Raw genomic sequence first — 20,000 nt, 5'->3', positions numbered from 1 at the left:
GCTAGCTACAACAATAAAAGATAGGAGAACGGCTTTTCCTGGGCGAAGTTAGTTAAGTCAGCAAAAGATAGGAGAACAGCTATACCTGGGGGAAGCTAGCTAAGACAGCACAAGACAGGAGAACAGCTTTTCTGGGGGAAGCTAAGACAGCACAAGACAGGAGAACAGCTTTTCTGGGGGAAGCTAGCTAAGACAGCACAAGACAGGAGAATGGCTATACCTGGGGGAAGCTTGCTAAGGCAGCGCAAGACAGAACGGCTATACCTGAGGGAAGCTAGTTAAGTCAGAACAAGACAGGAGAACGGCTATACCTGGCGGAAGCTAGCTAAGTCAGAACAAGACAGGAGAACAGCTATACCTGGCGGAAGCTAGCTAAGACAGCACAAGACAGGAGAACGGCTATACTGAGGAAGCTAGCTAAGTCAGAACAAGACAGGAGAACGGCTACACCTGGCGGAAGCTAGCTAAGACAGCACAAGACAGGAAAACGGCTATACTGAGGAAGCTAGCTAAGACAGAACAAGACAGGAGAACGGCTACACCTGGCGGAAGCTAGCTAAGACAGCACAAGACAGGAGAACGGCTATACTGAGGAAGCTAGCTAAGACAGCACAAGACAGTAGAACGGCTATACCTGGCGGAATCTAGCTAAGACAGCACAAGACAGGAGAACGGCTATACTGAGGAAGCTAGCTAAGTCAGAACAAGACAGGAGAACGGCTACACCTGGCGGAAGCTAGCTAAAACAGCACAAGACAGGAAAACGGCTATACTGAGGAAGCTAGCTAAGACAGAACAAGACAGGAGAACGGCTATACCTGGAGGAAGCTAGCTAAGACAGCACAAGACAGGAGAACGGCTATACTGAGGAAGCTAGCTAAGACAGCACAAGACAGTAGAACGGCTATACCTGGCGGAATCTAGCTAAGACAGCACAAGACAGGAGAACGGCTATACCTGGCGGAATCTAGCTAAGACAGCACAAGACAGGAGAACGGCTATACCAAGGAAGCTAGCTAAGACAGCACAAGATATGAGAACGGCTATACCTGGGGGAAGCTAGCTACAACAATACAATACAGGAGAACGACTATACCTGGTTGAAACTAACTACAACAATACAAGACAGGAGAACGGCTATACCTTGGGGAAGCTAACTACAACAATACAATACAGGAGAACGACTATACCTGGTTGAAACTAACTACAACAATACAAGACAGGAGAACGGCTATATCTAGGGAAGCTGGCTAAATCAGTACAAGACAGGAGAACGGCTATACCTGGGGGAAGCTAGCTGAGACAACAGAAGACAGGAGAACGGCTATACCTGGGGGAAGCTAGCTGAGACAGAACAAGACAGGCGAACGGCTGTACCTGGGGGAAGCTAGCTGAGACGGAATAAGAGAATGGCTATGCCTGGGGGAAGCTAGCTGAGACAGAACATGACAAGCAGCAGTGGAGACCCATAGTGGCGGCCTAGTGTGCCACGGGCCACGATGAGGATTAAGCAAAATTAAAAAAAAAAAACCTCTCCCCATCCGCACTCTGCTAAGTTATAGAACAGATGAGGCCAGTTTCCCCGACATGGCAAAACAAGTCTTTACAATAATACTGGATGGAGAGATATAGGAAAAGTGCATGGCACCTCATTATCAGCTCTTGCCATCCAACGATTGTCACCACTTCCATTGTCTTCTCTCTGATGGGGAAGCCAATTAGTATACTACTCCCCAGCTGAGCTCAGTCACTCGCGGAAGCCTTGACAAAGCAGCAGGAGTGACTTTGGACCAATAATATTATGGCACCAACAGAAGGGAACCACTTAAGCCATATTGTACAGGAGTGTTCCCGTTACCTTGGAAGAAAATCACAATCACATGCTTCTGAATGCTTGAAGCAAACGGTGATGTTAGAAATAACAACAAAAGAAACATGTTTCGCTAATATACATTTGACAGACAGTTAAAAAATAAGGACAAGCTCATTCATCTAATGGCCAGGGGTTCACAGCGATATGAGGGAAATGGAAATAGAAAACACCTTGGGTTTTGCTTTACTTTGTGGGAATTACGAAACTGTCCTCACTTATTTCATTTAACTGATGTTGTGCGTCGTATTGAATCTGTCATATTGTAATTGTTTGAAAGAAACAAACCTTCATTGCAAGGGGAAATAATATAAACAGGTGACGCAGCAAGAAAAATTAACTCTGCTGCTGCATGATCTTGGCTATGGGAGGGAAGTCAGCATTGATACTGCTGACTAACTCGTTATTGAAAAGCTTCAGTTTCAAGGCGGTGTCAAACGGGCGGGCTAATCCATATACGCTGTACCTCGAGGGGTGAGCAGATGCCTGATATACCCATAGACCAAAGGGCCGGTCACATGCATTGACAAATTAAACAGGAAGCGGAAAAAAAACAAGCGAAGGCAAACAAGTCTTCTGAAAAAACAACCCCCCACCCCCACCAAACAATGACAAAAACAAATGATGTGTAAACATGGCAATCACAATGTTCCCGAGCTTTATGAAAGGGGAGCATATTTTGTGCTGAGCAAATCTGAACAACTGTATAACCTGAGGGAAAGAAGCGGGAGGGGTGGGTGGGGTGTTGAGCCAAAGAAAGTTCAAATAATGTTCGTGGTTTGGGCACATATATCACGCAACTACTTACGTATCGTATCCATTAAAAGGAGACAGAAAAGGAAGCCATTCCCGTCCAACTCAGTGAAAGAGGCCGATTCATCGGAGTAACCATCTTCAGGCAAAGAGGGTGATAAAAATACCATCAATTATCTGTTAACAAAAAATCAGTTTCTTCTCCCACTGTTGACCTGGACTAGCTGGGGAGGGGAGCAGCAGAGAAAGACAAGCGGAAGGCCTGATCAAGTGTCCAGTCACAGATAAGCTCGGATCAACAAAAATTGGCTTTCTCTGTCAAAACAAAAGACACCAGAGATCAACGAAAAATTGTGAAAGGATTTAGATCACCTCTTCAGACACCTGTCACCCGTTTCACTTTCATTTCATTTATTTTTCCACACCCATGCCAAATCATTAAAGGGCTGATGAGATCCGATCTTCTAAATATCTCTGCTGCTGTCCAGTCTGTGGACAGTTTCAGTGCCTCTATCACCCTAATCCCTGCAGTGCCTTTGGAGAGAGAAGAAAGAGTGTAGGAGAAATGTGGAAGGTGACAAAGAGAGAAAGGCAGACAGTAAGAGAGAGAGAGAGAGACGCAACAAAAGTCTGAGGTACAAGAGAGAGAGAGAGAGAGAGAGAGAGAAGAAGAAGAAGAAGAAGAAGCAGCAGAAGAAGAAACAGAACAAGAAGAAGCAGAAGCAGAAGAAGGAGACTGACATGAAGATGAAGAAGAGGTGCACAGGCAGGTAGCAGACGGCAAAGAGGAGGACGACGACAATCAGCATCTTGGCTTTCTTCTTCCTCAGCTGCATCTGGGCCCTGGGCACACTGGCTGCTGCCTCTGTGGACACACACACACACACACACACACACACACACACACACACACACACACACACACACGGGATTAATCATTTGGCACACATGGGTGTAAAAGCTACAGTATGGTGAGTGTTACAAACAAAATATGCAGAAAGTTAACATAAAACGAATGTTCTATCCAAAAAGGTTGATCTTACTGTCTTTAAAGAGTGCCCAAAGATAGATTCAAAGAAATCAGAAACCATACCAAAGCAAAGCAAGCCAAACCTGAGCTCGCAAGGTTTAAATGATGCTTAATAAGCGCAAGGGACTTCAAAGCAAAACAAACGTTTTCAGTTTCAGTTTCATTCTCTCAAATCCATATACGCTGCACCATATCTGCTACGCAGATGCCTGACCAGCAGCATAACCCAACGTGCTTATATATCTGTGTACCTCACAGAGTGGGTTTCCTCTTCAGAAATTTGCCAGAGGACAACACTCTCGTTGCCATGGGTTCTTTTTCAGTGTGCCAAGTGAGAGAACTTCTGTTTATCATCTCATCCGATGCTCAGTTTGATTTTTCCCATCAAACATGGGGGAAAGGGCGAGAGCAGGATTCGAACCCACACCCCCTCGGACTGTCTATCGAACAAACAAAAGAACACGCAATGGTATCATGGACGTATCATACCGGTAATGTACAGCACTGACAGTGGAGGCATAATTTGACAAAGATATATTTAACATTATACCATCGTAACGAATGCGCTAACATTTAGTCTCCTTGTAGGTACTTTCTTAGAACATGAACACATTACAACATCGTGAACAGTACTGCTACAAATCGGCAAAGGCCCAGCAAACGCTTCTACGCTGAAAAGCTGAACACACCAGATTAACACTCCAATAACAACAAAAGCTTTTTTCCCCCTGTGTCGACCAGTGACAGTAAACAACCTAGTCCTTGGGGTTTTGGCGGACAATGGATTACTTGTACTGCGGTCGCGGGAGTGACCAGGTACACAACTGTTTGCAGCGCTCAAGACATCGTTTGTTTCTGCCGGGGCTAATGTCCAGCTGGGATAGGGGTGGGGTAGGTGGGTGCGGGACGGGGGATGTAGGGTGGGAGTTTTGTTGTTGACATGGTCAAAAAAAGTATAGGGTCCTGTAGAAACCATTTTGTTTTTGAGAACTTTGCCTCTCCCGCGCCCTATACCTGTGTGTGTGTGTGTGTGTGTGTGTGTGCGTGCGTGCGTGCGTGCGTGCGCGCGCGCGTGTGCAAGATAGCGACCGCATGCTTAACCTTTCTCGTTTTTCTGCTCTTTTTCCGACAAGAGAAGCCTATATATATATATATTTCTGAATTAATCTTTTTGTATTCATAATACTCACCTATGTTTCAACAGCACATATTTCATTACAAGACATTCAACCATCGGCATTTCAAGCACACAGTTCACACACACACACATACACACGCGCACGCGCGCACACACACACACATATATATATATATATGTATATGTTTTCAGGGACTCTTTCATTGATCATCTTGAACCAGTGACACAAAATCAATTCGTCAATGGGCATGATCATTCACGGAACGGACTGCCACACAGACTGATCAAAAACTGTGGTGTTTTTCAAGTACGAATTTCATCAAACACAAAATACAAAACAAAACAACAACACCTCCCTAACCCTCAAATCCCCCAAAAGAAAAAAAAATCAACAGAGTGGCTTCATTTGCATTTAGTATCTCTTCGTGTCAAACCCAAACCAACCAGATCTCATTTGATGGATATTCACAGAGAAAGACAAATGGGAAAACAAGAAAACAATGAGAAAATGACAGAACCACATCGACAGAGAGAGAGAGAGAGAGAGAGAGAGAGAACCGTCCTATACCACCCCTAACATCACCACCCATCCCCATTCCACCAAAGCGATCCCCCACATGACGGGCAGTATCAAACAAATGTTCACAACACACTACATCCAGCACAGAGATACATTACGTGTCCACACGAACGATGAAGGCCACCACAACACGTCAGCTTTAATGGCAACATGACACACACAAGCCATTTTCACATATATAATAAAATAAAAGCCCGTGTCCGATCCAGATCCATTTTTTTATGGAACACAAAAACCTTCACACAGTTCCAAGCACATTCCCCCCCCCCCTCCCAACACACACACACACACACACATACACACACACACACACACAATTCCGTCCTAACAGAGCTCTGGTTTCCGAACCCATCCCGTCCTTAATGGGATCTTTGTTTTCCTGCTGCCTTCCTCCTGTTGACTGAGGAGGGGCCATTGGCCATATCCCTGTGGCCAGCTCTCCAAGTATAAACGCTCCAACCGTCAGCTGTGATATAATGTTCTGTATGTCCGTCAACATCGGAACACGATGCATCAAGCCAGATCCAATAAAAACACTGGTGCTTTCATAGTTGTTGCCGGAGGAATCACTTTATGACTGCTCGATATTTGAAATGTTGGAAAACACTTGGCGCGGTACCCAGTCCCCTCTTAGAGCAGAGATTAACGCACAAAAACTACAACAACAACAACAACAAAACACACACACACACACACCAAAAAAAAAACAATCACGCACACACACACACAAACCCCGAATCAAGCACTAGACAAAGCAAAAGAAAAACAAAACAAACAAACAAACACAAAATAAATCCTAAACCAACAGAACACAGGCGAAGGGAAACAACGCCAATGACACTGCAAAATACAGGATTCCAGCCCTTCTGACCTTTTCAATTGGCATTCACATCCATCTACTTTAGCATGAAAAAGAAACCTGGCGTTTTAGAATGAAAACGATCTTTTCCCTTCGCCGTTCCTGTGCAGAATATATATGCAAAACTTACAATGATATCCTGCACTTTATGTGAAAATACAGGATTTAGGTGTGTGCATGTGTGTATGTATGCGTGTATATGTGCGTGTAAGTGTGGTGGCGCGGGTAAGCATGCACGAGTGCTATGCAGAACGCAGTAAAAGAACAAAGAACACTTTCACACACATTCATGGACGATTCAATAACATGTAGAACAGAACTGTCCATACAGCTGCACATTTAGCTTTTATTTTTCACGTGCACACTTTTTGCAAATAAAGCGCAACTAGAATTACCAAAATGTGCGCATCAAAGGTGAAAGCAGTGTCAACTTTCTTTTGTTTATCATAAAAGTGTCCATAAGCAAAATTTCAAGCTTTAATGAATTCGCTGAGTTTTGAAGGTAGATTTTCTTCTTGTAGAAAACAAGCATCAAACCCAGAATAGAGGCTTTGGACCTAAATACTGATCAGGTAACTATCATTAGCGAATGACAGAAAGAAAAAAAAAAAAGAAAAAAAAAAAAAAAAGAAAAGAAAAAAAAAGGGTGGGGGTCACACAATCCACGACAGACATGAAATTCATCATCAACCAGTATTCATGTGATATTTTATGTGGTGACACAAGAATGATATAATATATACACACACACATACATACACACTACATTACAGTACAACACACACACACACACACACACACACACGCGCGCACACACACACACACACAGCCCCCTCACCGTCAGTATCACTCATGGACCCGCTCCGCCACAGACACAGCGCCACGCGCACGTAGGTGAAGGTCATGACGACGAGCGGCACGAGGTAGAAGAAGAGGAAGATGAGCAACAGGTGCAGCTCCTCGGCCCGGGGCGACCAGCTGGGCTGACACATCAGGCCGTGCGGGAACACGTGCAGCGTCATGCCCACCAGGTCGGGAACGGCGCACGACACCGACACCAGCCAGATGACCCCGATGATGCGGCGGGCCCGGACCGCCGTCTGTCGGAACATGAAGGGCTGGCAGATGGCCATCCACCGCTCGATGGAGATGGACGTCAGGGTCAGCACCGACACGAACACCGACACTTTCTGAAACACACGTACAGCACGACACAGTGTGAATGGTGTGACACTTTCTGAAACACACGTACAGCACAACACAGTGTGAATGGTGTGACACTTTCTGAAACACACGTACAGCACGACACAGTGTGAATGGTGTGACACTTTCTGAAACACACGTACAGCACGACACAGTGTGAATGGTGTGACACTTTCTGAAACACGTGTACAACACAGCACCACACAGTAAATGGTGAGACACTCTCTCTCTCTCTCTCACACACACACCATGGTGAAAACGGTGTGAGGATGGTGACATATTACCGAAACACACATAACAGAAGTTTATTGGCACCATGACTCCCGCCTCCTCCATCCCAACTCTCCGCTTCCTTCTTTCTCTCTCTCTGTATCTTCACTTTTCCTTTTCTTCTTTTATATGCAGGAATGAGGTGAACAAGCATTCTGTCGGTGATGACGTACCACGACAAGAATAGAGTAAAACTGTAAAGTGTTGGAATAAAGATCATGGTGGCTGGTTCGCTTTCTGGGAAAGAGTATTTACATGGTGTGGAGTGATGGCCTAGAGGTAACGCGTCCGCCTAGGAAGTGAGAGAATCTGAGCGCGCTGTTTCTTCTTCTTCTTCTGCGTTCGTGGGCTGCAACTCCCACGTTCACTCGTATGTAGACGAGTGGGCTTTCACGTGTATGACCGTTTTTACCCCGCCATGTAGGCAGCCATACTCCGTTTTCGGGGGTGTGCACGCTGGGTATGTTCTTGTTTCTATAATCCACCGAACGCTGACATGGATTATCAGATCTTTACCGTGCGTATTTGGTCTTCTGCATGCGTTTACACACGAAGGGGGTTCAGGCACTAAGCAGGTCTGCACATATGTTGACCTGGGAGATCGGAAAAATCTCCACCCTTTACCCACCAGGCGCCGTCACCGTGATTCGAACCCGGGACCCTCAGATTGAAAGTCCAACGCTTTAACCACTCGGCTATTGCGCCCGTCAGCGCGCTGGTTCGAATCACGGCTCAGCCGCCGATATTTTCTCCCCCTCCACTAGACTTGAATGGTGGTCTGGACGCTAGTCATTCGGATGAGACGATAAACCGAGGTCCCGTGTGCAGCATGCACTTAGCGCACGTAAAAGAACCCACGGCAACAAAATGGTTGTTCCTGGCAAAAAAATCTGTGGAAATATCCACTTCGATAGAAAACAAAAACAAAACAAGAGAGGCAAGGCCTTCAAGACTCACTTGTGATACACTTTAAAAAAAAAATCCAAGCTTTTTATGTATTGAGTATAATTTCAAAATGTAATGTTTAAGATGAGAAAGATCAGTTTAAAGCAAATTAAGTCCCCTAGCATTAATTACAGTAAATGCAGTTTGCATATAATTAGGCTTCATTTTTCATTTTTTTGTGCCCATCCCAGAGGTGCAATATTGTTTTAAACATGACAGGAGAGAACTGAATTTTTCCTATTTTTATGCCTAATTTGGTGTCAACTGACAAGGTATTTGCAGAGAAAATGTCAATGTTAAAGTTTACCACGGACACACACAGACAACCGAACACCGGGTTAAAACATAGACTCACTTTGTTTACACAAGTGAGTCAAAAACAAACAAACAAAAAAAGAACAAAAACTGCACGCAGGAGGAAAAAAAAGAAGAAAAAAAAGGTGGCGCTGTAGTGTAGCGACGCGCTGTCCCTGGGAAGAACAGCCCGATTTCATACAGGGAAATCTGTTGTGATAAAAAGAAATACAAATACAAAATGTAAGTTTTTGAATGAGGGCCTGGTAACTGAAGGGTGGATGCCCGCTCGTTTCGTTTTCTCCTATTTCTTCTTCGTTTAAAAAAAAAATCTGCAAGGTAGTGAGCGTTTTGCTGGTGACTGGCGTATCATGACATGAATGACCTGTGTCCATAAAGGTCAAGCTCACCCTGAAAACTTCGAACGTATTTTTTTTTTCTTTTATCCCACCCCCAACCCTACTCTCCCCCATCTGTCGATAAATTTTGTGTCTGAAAGGTCATCATAACGAGAAAGAGGGAAGAGTTGTTTCATTTTTTTTCTCCCGCTACGACTTTGCTTCGTCTGCTTAATTTTGTAGACTCACTTGTGTAAACGAAGTGAGTCGATGTTATAACCCGGTGTTCGGTTGTGCGTGCGTGCGTGCGTGCGTGTGTGTGTGTGTTAAACTTTAACATTGCCATTTTCTCTGGAAATACTTTGTCATCCAAAACCAAAATTTGGCTGAAACATAGTATGAAAAAAAAAATCATCAAATCTTCACAGTCATAACAATGATAAGTTGTAAGTCTCCCGAATTAAGCCGCATATCCGGATCACTGACGGTTTATTTCATTGAGATTTGTTCCGAAATCCGAAAATTCTAAAAACCGCTTCCCACTGAGTTGCAAAAAGGTATGTTGTTTCTGGTAAGAAGTCGACATGACTGTTTTTCTTGTTCACAGGTAAAAGGAAAGACATACAAATTCTGAACAGAACACATATTGTGATACTAAGTACACCAGCGACGTGTTTACTGCATATAAATATTCTAGACTGGACACTGAATTAACTGGAATGAACATAAAAGAAAAATTGAATCGATCGTTTCTTTCAGCCTGTTGCAGACTGGTTCGTGCAGATTTAGAGCTCTACCATGTGTTGCGATGTGCTTGAAGCGATGGCAACGTCTTTTCCTCTGCTGAGGAAATAAAAGAATAATCGAAAAATAATACAACACACGAAAAACATAATTTAAACGGCGTTATTACGTCCAATGCAATCACGTCAATCGCACGAAGAAGAAAACAACATTGCTTTGAATATAAAATATAGTCAAATGATGTCAGATCAGATTGCCGCAGCTGTTCGGGATCAGTCTGCTTAGTTCGGAATTGAACATGTTTGGTTCGATCACGCTCGAGTGCCTTTTTTTTTTGCTCCCAAACTTATTTTATAATTATATCATATTTAATACAGAACACTTTTTAACCATTTATCAATCCCTTTTTTTCCCCTCTCCTCATGATTCCTTTACTGGACAAAGAAGGCTTTGCCTCTTGTTATAAATGTTTTGTACTCAACACGTCTAACAACCTTGGCACTATTTTGTTTTAAATGTCAGTTGATTGTTTCTGCTGCTCTGAAAATAATGTAAATGACACAGTCTCCTTCTTGATCTTTGATCTTCCAGACGTACAGTGTGTGAATTACATAGCTTTCGTTTATGTGTGCGTGCGTGCGTGCGTGCGTGCGTGTGTGTGTGTGTGCGTGCGTGCGTGCGTGCGTGCGTGCGTGCGCGCGTGCGCGCGCGTATGAATATGTGTGTCTCTGTGTGTGTATGTGCATAATGCGCGTGTGTGTTTATCTGAGTGTGTATGAATGTTAATGTGTATGTTTGAGAGAGAGGGACAGATTGGTAGACAAACAGAAAGCAAGAAAGGCAGACAGACAGAAAAAAACAGACAGCATGACAGACCACATTTTGCGTACGCATGCCAAAAGATCGCGAGTTATATGAGGTATGCCGATTTCTTTTTTACACTGCTCACTCCTTGAAACAAACTTGTTGGAACAGAACAGAGGAGGAGGGCAGACTACATGATACGGGACACACATGCTGCCTGCTGTGGCAGACCACGCTTATTCTTCTTCGTTCGTGGGCTGCAACTCCCATGTTCACTCGTATGTACACGGGTGAGCTTTTACGTGTATGACCATTTTTACCTCGCCATGTAGGCAGCCATACTCCGTTTTCGGTGGTGTGCATGCTGGGTATGTTCTTGTTTCCACAACCCACCGAAAACTGACATGGATTACAGGATCTTTAACGTGCGCATTTGATCCTCTGTTTGCGTATACACACGAAGGGGGTTCAGACACTAGCAGGTCTGCACATCTGTTGACCTGGGAGATCTCCAGCCTTTACCCACCAGGCAGGCGCCGTTACCGAGATTCGAACCCGGGACCCTCAGATTGAAAGTCCAACGCTTTAACCACTCGGCTATTGCGCCCGTCACAGACCATACGATGCGTGACACACATGCTGCCTGCAGTGACAGGGGATGAAAAAAGAAACAGTTGTCAAATCTCTCTCGTTTGCTTGAAACATGGATCATCGTGGAACCGAAGCAGAAGTTCAGGTTCAGACCAGAGAAAGTAAAACAGTGTGTAAATGAGATTCTCTGACAGAAGCACGTGGAATGAAGTTGACAAAACGTGAGAAGGAAGGGGAAGGGGTGGTGATGTAGGTAAAGATGAGGAAAAGGAGGTAGGGAGGGAGGGAGGAAGAAAGAGAGAGAGAGAGAGAGAGAGAGAGAGAGAGAGAGAAAGAGAGAGAGAAAGAGAGAGAGAGACAGAGTAAAACAGATAGTGGGGGAGAAGAAGAAGGAGGAGAAGAGATAGGGGCGGGGGGTCGAGAGAGACGTAGAGAATGGGTTAGGGAGAGAGCGAGAGATGAAGAAAGAGAGGAGGAGAGAGAAGGAGAAAGAGAGAGAGAATGGAAGACAGACGGAGAGAAAGAGTGATGAAGAGAGAAAGAGAGAGACAGAGAGAGAGAGAGAGAGGGAGAGAGAGGGGAGAAGAGAGAAGGAAAGGCAAGGCAGAGAAAGAGAGAGGGAGGGAGAGATAGATTGATATATCGACATGAGGGGCACACAGAAACACACACACACACACACACACACACACACACACACACACAGACATACTCAATCACTCAATACCTCCCTCCCACACGCATACACAGACACAGACAGACAATGACACAGACAGACAATGACACACACAGCCACAACCACCCACCCACACCCACAAACATAATCCAAAAAAAAACATAAAAAATAATAATGGCCAGAGACCCAAGAGAACCGACCCTGCACACCCCTACTCTCCTCCCCCAAGTCAACCTGCCCCCGGAAAAAAACAGTGAAAGGAATTAACGACCCATCAATACTGCACAGCCCACCTTCACCTTGTCACCCCAACCTCCCCTCCGAATGAATGCCCGCACCCTCCCCGCCCCCATCAACCCACACCCTCACAGCCCACCATCCCTCCCGTCAATTCCTCAGCCCTGCAAACCCCTGGGCAACAGTCCACTGCACGTGCCCACGCTCACAGTTGTGAATGGATACGTACACAGCGGGGAGAGAAAAAAAATCCCCTTCACTAACACACAGGCCGGTCTCTTCGGAACAAAACGAATCACGTCTCGATGCTTTTAGACCAGCAGAGCGAAAGGAGGGGTTATTTCTGTGCTTAACACCCACCCTCACTTCTTTAAACCGGTCCAATAGAAACAGCAACAACAACAAAATAACGTTAAAAGGTCGATCAAGACAACGTTAACGTTAAAAAGACTACATCCATCACGTTTCGCTCAATCCACATGGAAGTTTAAATCAAGTAAATCGTATCAAGACCATTTTCACCCACGTATGTTTCAGTTCTTTCGAGCAGAAATTGTGTTTTTCAACTAATACAATGCGCAGCTGAGGACAGGCTGACGTATGGTCACACACACGCAGGCGAGAGACAGAAAGTAGGGGAAAAAGAGATGAGAGATGTCAACCCTCCCTCCTCTCTCTTCCCCAACCTCTCTGTCTCTCTGCGTGTTTCGCGCGGCAGTATGTGGGCGCCACAAAGCACTCTGATAGCCGCCAGAGGTTCCAGCGGATGGTGACATGGACTGTCTGCACTGTAACCACCCTGTCTGTCTTTCCTCACCACCCCTTTGCTGTCCATGTGACAGACAGGTCTGCATTGTAACCACCCTGCTCCTGTAACCACCCTGTCTGTCTTTCCTCACCACCCCTTTGCTGTCCATGTGACAGACAGGTCTGCACTGTAACCACCCTGTCTGTCTTTCCTCACCACCCCTTTGCTGTCCATGTGACAGACAGGTCTGCACTGTAACCACCCTGTCTGTCTTTCCTCACCACCCCTTTGCTGTCCATGTGACACACAGCTCTACACTGTAACCACCCTGTCTGTCTTACAGGTCTGCACTGTAACCACCCTGTCCGTCTTACAGGTCTGCACTGTAACCACCCTGTCTGTCTTACAGGTCTGCACTGTAACCACCCTGTCTGTCTTACAGGTCTGCACTGTAACCACCCTGTCTGTCTTACCTCCCCACCCCTTTCCCAAACCCATGCCTCCTTGGTGCAATGACAGATTCTATCATCCCCCCACTATTTAATATTATCCCAAATGATTTAAAAAGAAAGTGTTTGGCAATAATAGACTTCTAGAGAAATGCTAATAATTATATAATCGTGTTTGATATTCGCATAATTCTGCAATTTCATTGACATATTGCATTTGTCTTTTTATATAGTTTTTTTTAACAGAGGAGGAAGACACACAGACATGAAAACAGGGAGAAAAACACACGCACACATGCACACTCATTTGTATACACACGCACACAATCCCTCCTTCTGTATGCACACAGTGGCACACACACACACACACACACACACACACAAACACACATTCAAACACATCCACTTGAATCCGTGCACCCATGGTGTGGTGCAGTGATGGCTTCTGCGTTCTCTTCTTTCTTCATTTCTTTAGTGATCACATATAGAGTACAAAATAAGAGAGATCAGAAAAAAAAGTGGAAAATAGGGAGTAGACAGAAAGCGAGAGGGTCGTGACGGAGAGAGAAGAGAGGGAGGGAGAGAGAGAGAGAGAGAGAGAGAGAGAGAGAGAGAGAGAGAGGGGGGGGGAGGGGGGCAGAGACACAGTCAGTCAGAGAGAAGGGACCAAATTCGGTTTCATTAATTAAATGATGGCCGAGCGACAAGTTGGGGAACCCAGTCCCTCTCCACACGGGAATCAGACCCCCAGGCTTCACTCAGTGTTGAAATGATGATATACAGGTTACCCCCCCCCCCCCAACCCCCCCCCGAGGGGCCCATCAGGGTTCACAGCCTGTGCTGCCTGTCAATTCCTGGTGTCTTCATGACGCCCAGGCCACATAAGGTCACGGCCAGGCCATATAAGGTCACGGCCAGGCCACTCAGAGTAACGGCCAGGCCACACAAAGTCACGGCCAGGCCATTCAGAGTCACGGCCAGGCCATACAAGGTCACGGCCAGGTCACACACAGTCACGGCCAGGTTATACAGAGTCACGGCCAGGCCATACACAGTCACGGCCAGGCCACACACAGTCACGGCCAGGTTATACAGAGTCACGGCCAGGCCATACAAGGTCACAGCCAGGCCACACAGTCACGGCCAGGCCACACACAGTCACGGCCAGGCCACACAAAGTTACCGCCGGGCCACACACAGTCACGGCCAGGCCACGCACAGTCACGGCCAGGCCACACACAGTCACGGCCAGGCCATACACAGTCACGGCCCGGCCACACACAGTCACGGCCAGGCCATACACAGTCACGGCCAGGCCACACAAAGTTACCGCCAGGCCACACAGTCACGGCCAGGCCACGCAAGGTCACGGCCAGGCCACGCAAGGTCACTGCCAGGCCACACATTCAGGCCACACACAGTCAGGGTCACCTACAGCATTTCACTTTGCAGCATTCACTTCACGCACGTTAAAGAACCCACGAAATGGGTTGTCTTGTCCCTGGCAAAATTCTGACGTGGATGTGTATACGATCTAATGTTTACGTAATTTACTGATGCAGAAACAGGGAGATGTGTCGCGTTAACTTGAATGGCACTGAAAACGGTGTGTGGAGAGAGAAAGAACATCCCAGTTACACACAAGCCAAGCTAGTAGGCATGAATACACACACGTACACACACGCACACACACATACAAACACACGCGCGCGCGAGTTGTATCTCACTGTTCAGTATGGGGGAAAACATCATTCTCTTTCCACAGCTTTTAAAGCATGGGAGAGCCCCCCCTCCCCGACCTCCACACACCCCTCCACAAACACACACTGCATCGAATCCGTTCCCTGTCATCTCTTCCTCTTTTTCTTCACTCCTCCCTCCACCCCCCTGTCTCTGACGTGTTGCACGAGCACCACAAACCATTGTGATCCCCACCACAGGTTCCAGTGAAGGGGGAACAAGGGCTGTCTGTCTATCTGGCAGACGTGTCTGCACTGGAACCAACCTCTCTGCTGACTTACCCCCTCAGTCCTTTCCCATTCCTTGGATGTCAGCGTGTTGGACGTACCCCTCCCCCCTTCCGGTGTTTTATTCCGGAAGGTGTTGTGCTTGTTCATCAACACGAGCACTGCAGAGACAGGCTGACCATGCACATCATTCGCACAGTTCTACTGCTCAGTTGATGGAATACTTCCTTCTGTTTCTTAAACTAAAGCATAGGAGGTTCAAACGCGCGCGCACACACACACACACACACACACACACACACAAACACCTAAATGCTGCATATTTTGAATACATACCGAGTTTCAAAACAATGGTTTCAACAGCTGACGCCAACAGAAGACTTATTAATCTGAAAGGCAGATCCAGAGAAAGTCTGTATAAGCGAGGATGGGGGTGGGCACAGAGAGAGAGAGAGAGAGAGAGAGAGAGAGAGAGGGAGAGAGAGAGAGAGAGGGAGGGAGAGAGAGAGAGGGAGAGAGAGAGAGCGAGAGAGAGAGAGAACGGTAGAGACAGAGAATTAAGAGAGAAGCAGAAGCAGAGACATAGATGTTCATAAGGTCTGCTCCCAGAAACACGTCACCTTTAGTCCCCATGATTCAAAGAGAGAGAGAGAGACAGAGAGAGAGAGAGAGAGAGAGAGAGAGAGAGAGACAGAGAGAGAGAGAGAGAGAGAGAGAGAGAGAGACAGACAGACAGACAGACAGAAGAAACAACAACATTCCAGAACTGCAGAAAAAGAAACGGGACACACGTGGCTGTATGTCACCCCCTCCCCCGACCACCCACCCACTCCCGTCCCTTCTTCACTCACTGCAACACCTGTACGTTTCCTGGACACAAATACGTCTTTTCACAGATGACAGTCAGCCACTGGTTTATCGTCAAGGAAGTGGGCTAGTGTGTCTGCCTGCAGTCGTAAATATCGCCTTTCTTTCCCATCGCCGAGGTCGACCATTGAAGATTTCATCGATCCCGGCCGTGGTTGTAAAGTCTGTTAAGGGGTGTCGCCTTGCCTGGGTATTACAATTTTCCATTTGGGTGCTTACGTTGTTACCTGTCCACTGTCACAGGTAAGAGCCACGCCATTCAGGATGATGTCTGGACAGACACGCTTCCGTTTGTAATGTCGTTTGCTCTTTTCTGTCGTCTGTTGCCAATGACACTGTGCAGAACATTAAATCTCAGAGAGAGAGAGAGAGAGAGAGAGAGAGAGAGAGAGAGAGAGAGAGAGATGGATAGAGACAGACAGATAGATAGAGATGGATAGAGACATACATTGAGAGAGAGAGAGAGAGAGAGAGAGAGAGAGAGAGGGGGGGGGGATGACAGAGAAAGACAGTTTCAGATGAAGTGGTCCAGATGATACACAGAAAGAAATGTCGTATGGAAAAAAATATATCTGGATAAAGTGAATATCTTATGCCCTTTTTATTTGGAGAGAGAGAGGGGGAGAGCGAGCAAGCGAGCGAGGGAGAGAGGTGAGAACGAGAGAGAGGAGACAGAGCGAGAGAGAGGGGAGAGCGAGAAAAAGAGTGAGAGACAGAGAGGGTGGAAAGAGAGAGAGAGAGAGAGAGAGAGACAGAGGAGGGAAGGAAGAGACAGAGATAGATAAAAAAGAGAGATACAGAGATTGAGAGAAGAGGTGATGGAGAAGGGAGAGACTGAAGAGAGGGAGAGAGAGAAAGAGAGAGAGAGAGAGAGAGAGAGAGAGAGAGGGAGAGAGAGAGAGAGAGAGAGAGAGAGAGAGAGAGAGGTGGGGTGGGGTGGAAGCTAAATTTGGATCACAAAAAGAAACAGCAACTGACGGGGGACAATCAGTCCAGTCCCAGATTGGAAGCACACTCCCACGCTCCCATTAAAAACGATATATATATATATATATATATATATATATATATATATATATATATAGGTGCGTGTGTTAGGTTATAGCAGGCCACTCTGAATGGATCTCATTCATTTTGCAATCAGACCCTGCCTGTCGAGCAGTGTTGCCTTTCGCTCATACGATCTGAACACAGCGACGGCAGGAAGTGGAGGCCATGCAGATAGAGTGCTCTTCTCCTCTTCCAGTCGACTACACCAGGAAACACCACCACCACCATCACCCCTCACTACCACCATCACCATGACCACCACCACCACCATGACCACCACCGCCATGATCACCATGACCACCATCACCATGACCACCACCATGACCATGACCACAACCACCATGACCACCACCATGACCATGACCACCACCACCATGACCACCACCATCACCATCAACAACAACAACCGTGACAAAAACAGTTTGTTTCAAGGCAGTGTCGAAACGTGCAGACTGATCCATATACACCACATCACATCTGCTTAAAAAACAAAACAAAGGAGTTGATGCCATATCTTCGCATCAAACCCAACGGCCTTGAGAGCCCATACCAACAAAGACAACAACTAGCACTGGCCCTGTGGCGATCCTGGCGTGACTCTTGTGTTTTCTTCAGCCAGTGTCTTCCTGACTGGACACGGCGTTGAAATGTTTTGTCTCCCACAGACAGCTTTGCGCATTTCTACACGCTCATTGTGTTACACGGCCGTTGAAGTTCCCTGTATTCTCTGTCTCTGTGTGTCTCTCTCTCCAACACACACACACACACACAAGCGAGAGAGAAAGAGAGAGAGACAGACAGACAGACATGCAGACAGAAAGAGAGAGAAGGAGAGAGAGAGAGAGAGAGAGAGAGAGAGAGAGAGACAGACAGACAGACAGACAGAGGGACAGAGGGACAGAGAGAGAGAGAACTGAACACTGAAATGTTTAATGTCATTAGCTGAAAAGCTCTAGTGACATAATAGGTACTAATCAGAACAAAATGGTACAAAACAGATAAAATGGAACAGAACTGAAACAACATTAACTAATAAGAGATTTGCGACACTTTGGCACTTTGTTAGAGAGAGAGAGAGAGAGAGAGAGAGAGAGAGAGAGAGAGAGAGAGAGAGAGAGAGAGAGAGCGAGAGAGAGAGCGAGCGGGCGACCGACAGACAGACAGACAACGGAAGGAAGAAAAAGGCTTTTGTTTTTCCTTTCTCTTGCTGTCCCTGTGGCTGTCCGACTCTCTGTTTACCAGCACAGCCAAACACACACACTGCAGTTCCTGTTGGGTGACAAACCTTTTCACGGGGTCGCCCACAGACCTGACTGCAGTTTCCTGTCCATCCAGACAGCAGGCTCAAGCTGTGCTGGTCTCCCTCGTGCTTCCCTCCCCTTTCCTCCAACTCAACTGCCCCCCCCCCCCCCCCGCCCTCATCAGTCTATTTTCGTCACCGCGTGTTGTTTAAACATAGCCGTTGAAGTATCGGTATATTCTCTCTCTATTCTTCTCTCACCCTAACCCCCCCCCCATCCTCCCCCCGAAAAAAAAACCCTGAGCAATCGAGGAAAAACAATTATTCCCGTGAGTGAGAGACAAAGTTAAATTTCATCCATTTTGAGGATGCCATTCTTTCCCTTCCGATTTTAAAAAAACAGGAGGCAATGAATTTAAAAGCCCCGAAGATATAAGAATTGAGATTCATACCCATCTCCTAATACACGGTATATGACAACGTGTGGATGTAAAATGCATCTCTAATTCTGAATTTGCACACACACCAAAAACAAGAAACAAAACCAAAAACTCCCCGAAAGATTTTAAATGATACACAGACAAGCACAAAAAAGAAAGAAAGAAAAAAAAGAGTAGTTGGGGAAGATGATTATCAAAACCTTAAATATATTTCAGGCATTCTTTTCTGAAACGAAAACAACAGCAACAGCAAAAAAGAACAACAAATATGCCTATGATACAATGTTGGCTTGGTTTGCACGGGAGAAATGGATCATGTTGGATGTTTTTATGGGCGTAAATTAAATGCAAACAAACAATTATCCAAACAAACAAATAAACTCGACACGTTTTCGTAATGGAACAGCCTTGTTCTCTCTTCATTTCTCTCATGTTACACAAAACACGAACACAGCCAGCGGTTCTTGTTAATCTATCTGTTTTCCTTGGGTTTCATTTTACTCTCTGTTATCTCCCTTGGCATCAGAGCTGTAAACCGGCATTTGCCAATAAAAACGTGTCATTGTCATTGTCTATCTGTATCTCACTCCCTTCTTCTCACTTTCTTTTTTCTCCTTTTCTTTCCTTCTCTCTCTCTCTCTTTGTCAACCTTCCTGTCTGTCTCTTCCCGTGTCTCTGTATCTCCATTTCTCTGTCGTTATTCCCTGCCCCCACTCTCTCTCCCTTTCCCTGTCTCGCTGTCTGTGTCTCTCTGTGTCTGTGTCCATGTGTGGTTATGAAAGGAGAGGAAGACAGTTCCGGAATCATCAGTTGTGCACAGACAAGGTGTCCCCAGAGTATCGTGGAGCTCCGGGAAATATTGTGTTCAGTCTGTTTGTCTTCTGTCTCTTTTTTGTTGTCCGTCACT

At 46.1% G+C, this 20,000-nt stretch overlaps 1 protein-coding gene across 1 annotated transcript in view; it reads right to left on the bottom strand.

The window, feature by feature from the left end:
• Positions 1-2,991: 2,991 nt before the first annotated feature.
• The window catches only part of LOC143294567 (orexin receptor type 2-like), a 213,108-nt gene continuing 196,099 nt past the window's right edge, over positions 2,992-20,000 (bottom strand). Inside the window, exons 2-4 of the mRNA XM_076605942.1 lie at positions 7,069-7,420; positions 3,365-3,488; positions 2,992-3,007 (exon numbers count right to left, since the gene is read on the bottom strand). Coding sequence (XP_076462057.1) covers positions 2,992-3,007; positions 3,365-3,488; positions 7,069-7,420 — 492 coding nt within the window. The remainder of the gene's footprint in view (positions 3,008-3,364; positions 3,489-7,068; positions 7,421-20,000) is intronic.

Source organism: Babylonia areolata, chromosome 20, assembly GCF_041734735.1.
Source record: "Babylonia areolata isolate BAREFJ2019XMU chromosome 20, ASM4173473v1, whole genome shotgun sequence".
In the NCBI taxonomy this organism is placed as follows: Eukaryota; Metazoa; Mollusca; class Gastropoda; order Neogastropoda; family Buccinidae; genus Babylonia; species Babylonia areolata.
Note: the sequence above shows the minus strand (reverse complement) of the source record. Positions and strands in the feature narration are given on the sequence as shown.